At 39.7% G+C, this 8,301-nt stretch overlaps 1 protein-coding gene across 1 annotated transcript in view; it reads left to right on the forward strand.

The window, feature by feature from the left end:
- Positions 1 to 6,398, forward strand: part of KIAA1549 (KIAA1549 ortholog) — an 80,644-nt gene extending 74,246 nt beyond the window's left edge. The window contains exon 20 of the mRNA XM_026038495.1: positions 4,926 to 6,398. Coding sequence (XP_025894280.1) covers positions 4,926 to 5,074 — 149 coding nt within the window. The 3' untranslated portion in view covers positions 5,075 to 6,398. The remainder of the gene's footprint in view (positions 1 to 4,925) is intronic.
- Positions 6,399 to 8,301: the final 1,903 nt, after the last annotated feature.

Raw genomic sequence — 8,301 nt, forward strand, 5'->3', positions numbered from 1 at the left:
TAGCTTTTGCTTCTTGCTTTTGCTGCTCTTTTCACCTTTGCTTCTTTCTAACTGATTTTTGTTGCTCTACCCTAAACTTTTCTTTCTTTTTTTTTTTTTTTTTTTTTCAGTCGGTTGAGGCCTTCACTCATTAATTGCAGTTCACCATCTTCTGCTTTTGAACTCCAGCAGAGGTGGAGATTGCTTTCCATTTTCCTCTTTGATACCAGTATAGATAGACAAAAACTGAATTAAATTGATCCTGGCTACCCTCCCATTTTGGCTTAGCGTAGTTCCTTTTTCTTCCGTATCAGTGCACAGCAGCAACCATAGCGTAAGGTACATACCTCTACATAGCAGTAGAGATGAATCTATATGAATTATTTTCCTAGCTTCAGTCAGCAGGATGTGGTAAGTTAATACATATTAGTTTACAGTGTTGCCTAGGCAGCCCTCCTGTTTTCACATTCTTGGCAATGCTGCCTCTGGAGAATGACACTTCTGACTGAGCCAGCTGTACRGTGAGGCTTGGAAAGAGTGTATGGCCTTTCAGGAAAGATAGGGTGACTGCAGCTGGTCGCTGTTTCATATACTTGCATCTTGAAGCATCTTGCAGTAGTCTTGAGGGTGACTCCTCTATGCCCTTTCTTTTGGTGGGCMCTTCCTCAAGTTGCCATTTCCCGGTTCCTTCCTTAAGGAAGGAGAAAGATCCGCAGCTTCTGCACAACACATTTACAGCAGTGTGTGTTCCTGTGACAAGAGCAGTGTTTTATAGTTTATTCGCAATATTGCGTGATTCTGTAATGGCTCTACAGAAGAAAAATGGACCTCATCTTCAGTTTTTCTTGGACCTCATCTTCAGTTTTTCTTGGACCTGACCTTCCACAGCTCCACCTGTTTTTGAGAACTGGACATGGTAGAGATAAGCTTACTGATTCTCTCCAAAAATATTAACTATCAAAGCCAAAAGATGCTTTGCCTAATTTAACTCACTGTTTGTGCTCAGAGCTGTAGCATTTCAGTGCAAGAACATTGCAATTTTAATTTAGATGTGGAAGAACACTCACAGCAGGGATCTTAGTGTCTCTCCTGGTCCATCTTCAGGGTCATCTCTAGGTTGCTCGTCCTTGGCAGCCCTCATCATTTGTCTTCCATTCCCAAAAGCGACTCTACTTTCATAGATCTGTGAAACTGTCCCGCAGACCTCCCCAGGTACATGTTGAATCTTTACATTGTTAATATTTATTAACTGTATTGTTAATGTATTACTGAAAGCTCAGTCAGAAAAAGGGCCCCATGAGCTGAGACATGATACGCAAGCACTTGTTTTTGACAACGGTTGCCCATACAACTTCACACCTTTGGCTACCATGTCCATACGGGTACTTGTCACTTCACTCTAGGTTCACTTTCTTTCAATTAATGGGAATTTAAACACTTTGACAGAACTTTTGGGTTGCTGCAGTTGCTATGTTACTGCATTTTGTTTTTTTTTCCCAGTTAAAAAAAAAGATTATAATAAGATTAAAACTATATGGAATATACTGTATTTTATTTGTAACAGGTCTTACCTAGTACCTGTACTTTGCCCTTCCCATAAGAAATTCTTTCTTGCTTGTAAAGGATAAATTCCTTTAATGGTAATAATAATTTCCTAATTCCTTGCAAATTACAATAGTTAAAAAAAATGTYGTTAGATGAGTCCTATCCTTTTTTTCCTATAATAAATTCAAGTACTGTCAGAGTTTGATTTCCTTCACTATGGYACAACTCTAAATTTGTCTTTCCTCCTTATGGAGGTGTGAAAGTCAAGGTCTTTATGGTGCTGTATTCAGCTGATCTTCTGCCAACAATATTCCTGTATTGTTTCCCTCGTTTGGTGCAAGTTTCTATAATTAACCTCTTGCTGATAGGAAGAGCTGAGCTAGAGTGCTCAGTTTACCCATAAACTTGAAGAGGAATTGCATTTTTATTGCAACAGTGGCCTTTCTCCTCAAAGTAATCTCACCTGCAGTTCCTGYAGTTGGCACCCTCTGATTTTTCCACTGGAATTTGATCTCTCACCTGTGCTTCCTGACCCAAAGTCAGCGTGCAGTTGCCATCAGCTCACCTTCTTTCTCTGTCTCGAGGGCCTGAGCGACCAGGGCAAATCGCAGCGGTTCCTTGCCTGGCAGACAGACACTGAGCAAGTGGTCACTTGAGCAGCAGAACTAACGAAGAGTTGATTTTAGTCTTACAGATACGTGTGATGTCCTGCATATCTCTGCCTTTCCACCTAACATCACCGTCTATCCATCCCCAAACCCTGTATCTCTCCACTGCAGTGTTCAAGTCTTCTCCAGGTTTCCCACGTTCCTTCAAGTCACCCATACCCTCCTGCTGTATTTTTATTGTGTTGCTTCCTCCCCCTGCCCCAAACCGTCTCAGCCTGCAGCCACTTGCCTCTCCCTTCCCATTGCTGTTGCACGTGAAGGAGCTGCTGCCTGGCTCTGGGCTCTGGCGGGCACAGCTGGGCACATCCTGACATGTCTTTTCTGGCTCTATCTAATTGCTGCCTGTTTTCTTATGAAGCTTGTAATATATGTGTATGTTTATATATAAATATTTTTCTATTTGTACATCTAAAAATAATGTGTGTGTGTGTATATACATATATATGTACTTATACACATACAAATATGTGTTGAAGAGCAGTCTTTGATATCACTCCCTACATCATTTTCACTTGAAACTGGCTAGGTAATTCAGCAATTAAGTGGAGATGAACAAATAGAYCCTGTGATCTTATAAATCTTATTTCCTTAAGATTAACGATGCTAAAAAAAAAMCAAGTATTATTTTTACTCACTGTCAAAATAGAATTTATTATGAGGAAGGGAGGATTCTAACTGGAGGAAGATTCAGTATAAGTATTTCTGTCAATTAGTTCATATTGCCATTAATCATATTGCAGTTTCTATATAAAAAATATAATTTAAATAAAATTGTGTATGCTGCTATATATGTAAATACATATGTTTAGGTATATATTTTTTAAAAAGAAATGCAAAAAGAGAAAGCAGAAAATTTTCCTTCCTTTTTACTGATTTTGCTATTATAGTTCTATGCAGACAAGTTTTCTAAACTGATCTGTGTTTTTGAAAATACTGAGGCTTGTTTAATTCCAGTGTTAAGCATTAGAACACAAACATATGCACTCCTGTTTTTATGAGCTATTTAAGAAAGTTCAGGTATCCCTAATGTAAAAAAGCAGCTACTGGAGTCAGCAGATGCTCTTTCCAACTTCCCCTAGGAAACCAGKCTTATGGTACTAACTCAGTGCTGTAGGAGATAGGAGCTGAATCGTATCGTGTATTTTAATGTGAAAGTAACCTGAGCACAGTTTAATCTGCTTTAGGCTCATATGTCAAGGAATTAATTGCTTTAATTTTTTTTATATCATCTCTCTAAAACCACAGAGTACTTGTCAGGTTTGCTAACTCGAGACTGCACATGAAAAGTAGTTTCAGGTTTCAGTGCAATAATTTGGAGCAATCAAGAGAACTATTCATTCCTTGCTAATATTGAAATCATCTGCCTTTTGTAAGAAATAAGAGCGGATGTCACTTGGAAAACCTTCTTTACCAACTATTTTTCTATTAAAGCGTCTTTTCCTCTTTATCTCTCCCCTCAAGTTAAACGTGCAAGTGATCTGTGCTGCACGTGAGCTATGCAGGAGAGTCAGAGGGTGTTATTAGTTCAGTTGTGAACTAAATGCCTTAGACGTTTTCTCATTCATATTATGAGACCAAAAGCATCATATTCTCCTGCCTTTTTGTTTCTCGTTTGCTGCTGTCACAGCAGGTCCCCCATATTTTCCCCAGGCTCTCCTCTGTTAATACCTTCATTCCCCTTCCCCTTTCTCCAGAAGTCTCTTGTAGCTGACCCTGCTCTCATTTCTCCTCCCGGCAGGTTGCCCTCTGTTCTGCTACTTAGCACTTACCCGCGGGGGAAGTTAGTGTCACTAAATGGTGATAGCTGTGACCTGAACTCTTAAGGCACTTGCTGTTCTCCATCCCCCAGCACAGGCTCTTTGAGAGGGGACAGTGCCACTTTCACCAGGCTGCAGCCAGGCAGCTGCGTGGCATCTCTGTCCCGGGTTTCCCTCRGGCTGCATCTCAGCCTTCACAGATACCAGCCAAAAAGAAACACTTCCTTTAGGGATCTCACCTGGAAGCTAGGATTTCAGAACATACTGTGGCTTGTGTCTACCCTGGGAGTCCATGCAGTCACTTAGTGTACTGTAAATTCATCCACTTGGTGTACTGTAACTTCATGCTTCATTGTAGTGTACATGTTTTTTCTCTGTTTGTACAAGCCCATAATTTCAGGTTTCTATTTTATTTCTCTCATGTTTCATGAGAGAATCTAAGTGACTGAACAAAAGTAAAAATAATTTCTTTTTACTTACACAGTGATGTCCATAAATTGGATTTTTTTTTCAAATGTGTAAAAGTCATCTCTAGAGTATGAGAAATTTAATCTTTCTGATTTGAATGATTTTCACCTGCTGCTTATTCTGAGAAATGACACCTGGGAAGAGAGTGTTTTGCCCGATGACTTTTATGAAGTTCATTGCAGGGCAAGGAAAGCGAAGCCAGCCCCCTTGTGTAATTCCAGTTCTGKTTTTTTTTTCTCCCCTCCTTCTCCTAGTAAATATATCAGAGAGTAGGAGAAGGCCAGACTTCCTGTGAACATTCAAAGCRACTTTTAAAATCCTTGAGTTTGAGGCAGTCCAAGCAGTATGTGCTCCATAGAGAAATCATTCATTCATAYGAAAGAACAGTGGCAGCAGATAGGAGCATCTCCATGCTGCTTTCCCTCCGTTTTTGCCTTTTTGCTTTCTTGTCTTTTCTGGGATAATCATATTTGCTCAGAGTACAATAACGTTTTCTACCTTTTTCCAGACGCATATGCATGGGCACCAAGAATATTCCTCCTCACCAGTATTCCAGATGCCGAGGACTTCAGCCAGGCAGCCTTCGGCCCCCCCTGCTCAGCTGCCACACAGCAGCCTTCAGGGCCAGGGCCTTTGCTACACCACCAGTTCCACTGAGGACCTCCAGCCGGGTCACTCTTCAGCCTCTCTCATAAAAGCAATTAGAGAAGAACTCCTACGACTTTCTCAGAAACAGGCCACAGTGCAGAACTTCCATAGTTGATTTAGCATTCTCTTGCAAATCTGCCAGGTATCTGCTTCCTATGGAAGTAAAGAGTTAAAGGAAATCAACAATGTTATTCTCTCAAAAGAAGGAACTCCCACAACTCTTAAGACAGCGCTCTGGAAAATATGAAAAAAGCTGCAAAATGAGGGTAGTATGGGGAGCCTGGAGACAAACAGGGGAAGTCATCAGTGTCATCGCAAGCAATGTTGTTCAATCAACTAATATTATGGTGCTTCTCCTCTCTCGCCACCCTCATTCAATCTAACAAATAAAAGTTAAGGTCAAGAAGTCAACACTCCAATAACAAAAAAATCACAGGAACAAAGTCTGAGCATAGTACACTCCTTTTTCTAAGGAAAAAGGCAAAGGTTTGCATGAACTGACATGACATTTTGCAAGAGGTTACAAATATTCTGATCTCCCCAATGTTTATGGGGAACTGTTTTGTGTTGCTGTTCTTCAGGATGACTGTATCAAGTCTGGAGTGTTGAAGGTGCGATCCCATGTAAGAATCACTTCGGTTGACAATAACAATAGGACTACTTAGAATAAAAGGATTTTTGAGCTACATGTAACAAACTGGAACAGTAATTGTTATAGGTCTGTGCTTCCAAATGGAGCTACCCTCTTCACTCTTCCTTGTTTTCCTTCTGGTGCTGAAGCTTCAAGTGTTCCTTCATCTTCAATGTTTGCAAAGTGAAACATTGGCCTTGTATAACTAAGAAAATACTTGTAGACTCATTCAGGCTGGAAAAACAAAGCAAGGCATCCAAACAGAAAAAGCTTGGTATTTATTTTGTTTAAAATTACTGAAAGCTAGGTGCGAAATACTTAGCTACTATTGAATTTGGGGAATTGTGTATGTATATCTTTAAAAAATATATTTACATACGATATGCTCTTGTAAAACCGGTGATGAAATATTGCCACTGTGTAGTTTGCTTTGTGTACAGAAAACAAGCCAGCCTGACTGGTACAGGGTCACCAGCATTAAGTTATAAATTGATGTCCTAAATCATTGCTTATGTTTGGATCTGAATAATTTTAGTGAAAGTCAGTGACAGTTTAGAGCATTAAAATAGGCTTAGATTTGCAGTTTTGAGACATTTTCTATATTTATACCTGTTTCCACTGTCCCTCTGGACAAAGGGTAAGCGTTATCCCCATGGTTAGAATGGTACGTGCCATGGAGCTGTTTGTCACTTTTTTTTTCCAGAGTTTTAATTTAATATTAGCTATGAATTTACTAATACTTGGCCATTGCATAACTGTAACTGACATAATACATATGAGAATTTTGATGAAGTTGTCATTCATTGGAGTGTTTTTATTTTCAGATTGGACTTAACTAAAAGCCAACAAGGTAGCAGGGAGAACAGAGGGTAAGCTTAGTACTTCTAAGGAGGCCTAGGAGCCTTGCGCTGTGAAAACCATGAGCAAAAGAACTTGGTGCTATAATCTGGGTATGTCCAACGCTGGAAGTGAATAATAGTCATAAAAGGTCATAAAGGTCCTATAAGGTTGTTTGCCAAGATCATTGGGAGTTACCAGAACAGGGCTGGGTTTGCCTCRCTTTGGGTAGAAACAGCAGTGGTAAATTCCAGGTGTGTAACACAGGGACAGGTCGGTGAACTTTGGCTTCCAACTCTGCTTCCTGGTTCTCGTGCAGGGTTCAGTGGCTGTGAGGGGACAAATTCCAGATGCAATGACATCAGGTAGAGGGATGCCATGGAAGAATCTGATGTACCTTGTTCATGGAATATGCGTGTAATGTCACTTGGTGCTGGGAAGCAGCTGGCAGCCGACTGGTGCAGGCAACAGTGTGGCCTGCTCTTTCCTCGCTTTATTAGGAGGTGAAGTTAGTCTTTCCTTTCTCCAGGTTCATCGCAAAGCTGTATAAAATTTATTTTCGTTTCCCTGGCCAATAATTTAAGCCCTGATGGGCACTGATTGAAGTTTGAATTGAACCAACCTGGATGGTTTTGACTTGCAGTACCTACAGGTCATTTGTATGAATATTTTTTAAGCTCTTTGTCTGATGGATCAGTTCTACCATAAAAATAAAGGAACATTAGTTTTCTGCCAAGTTTGTAAACAGGAACGCTGCTGATACTTTGAAGAGGGACTTTGAAAGTAGATTCAAAAAAATTGAGGTTTTGCAGGATGAAGAGCGTATCAGACAGTGCTCATTGGGTTTGTTTTTTTAAATGCTGAAGGCTGTTTGTAAATGTTTTTGTAAAGACTCTTTCCTTCCCAGCCCACATAGTTCTCCAGATGAATTATGCAGTGAAGTCAGAGTTGTGTGCTTATAACAGCAGTCTCTAATTATGGAAATTATCGTGGAGTAATTAGCACATTACTGTAACTTCATTTCAAGAAAATATGGGGTTCTAGAATGGCATTTCATTATCTGTGTGCTGGCTCCAGCTGCTTAAGTTTAATACGGGATCTGGAATATGGAATAAGAGCTTTAAAATTTGTRGACACTGATGCTATTTCATCCTTTGTTTATGCTAGTGATGGTGATGCCTCTCGTATTTAATTGTTTTATATTTGGAAGAATACCCTTTTTATTTATTTCTAGTTCCGAATATTACAGAGAACCTGAAAACAGTTCTAGATAAATAAAAGTAGCCTTTTTTGATTAAAAAAAAAAAAATCCCTCCTGAAACAAGTTAACAGGTAAGGATGGTAAAGAAGTTGCAAAGCTGTTTTTGGAAGTTCTCTTCTTGATCTGGTTAGAGATTTGCTGTTCACAAAAAAGTGGCATGGCAAACTCTGTGTATTCATATAGTAAAACGGCACATAAGACATAAAATGTATTGATTCCAGGAATGGTCTTAACACTTTCTGCAGCTATGGGAAAGCTGTTCWTTTTTTCATGTACTACAAAAGGACTCTGGTATGTGCCAAAATACCTGCCTTTCTGCTTGGAAATCCAGGGAGAAAAKCTGCATGCCTCTGCATCCCCGTGTGCATGAGCTCTTTAGCTAATTAATTTTGATTGTTCTATTAAAAAAAAAAAATTCTTCTAAATTTTAAAGTATCCTGAATTCATAGCATCTGTTGGTGAATCCACCAGAACTGATCTGTTGAGAAGTTGGTACAGGCACTGAAA

Source organism: Nothoprocta perdicaria, unplaced genomic scaffold (genome assembly GCF_003342845.1).
Source record: "Nothoprocta perdicaria isolate Ctin4 unplaced genomic scaffold, notPer1 scaffold_210, whole genome shotgun sequence".
Lineage (NCBI taxonomy): Eukaryota > Metazoa > Chordata > Aves > Tinamiformes > Tinamidae > Nothoprocta > Nothoprocta perdicaria.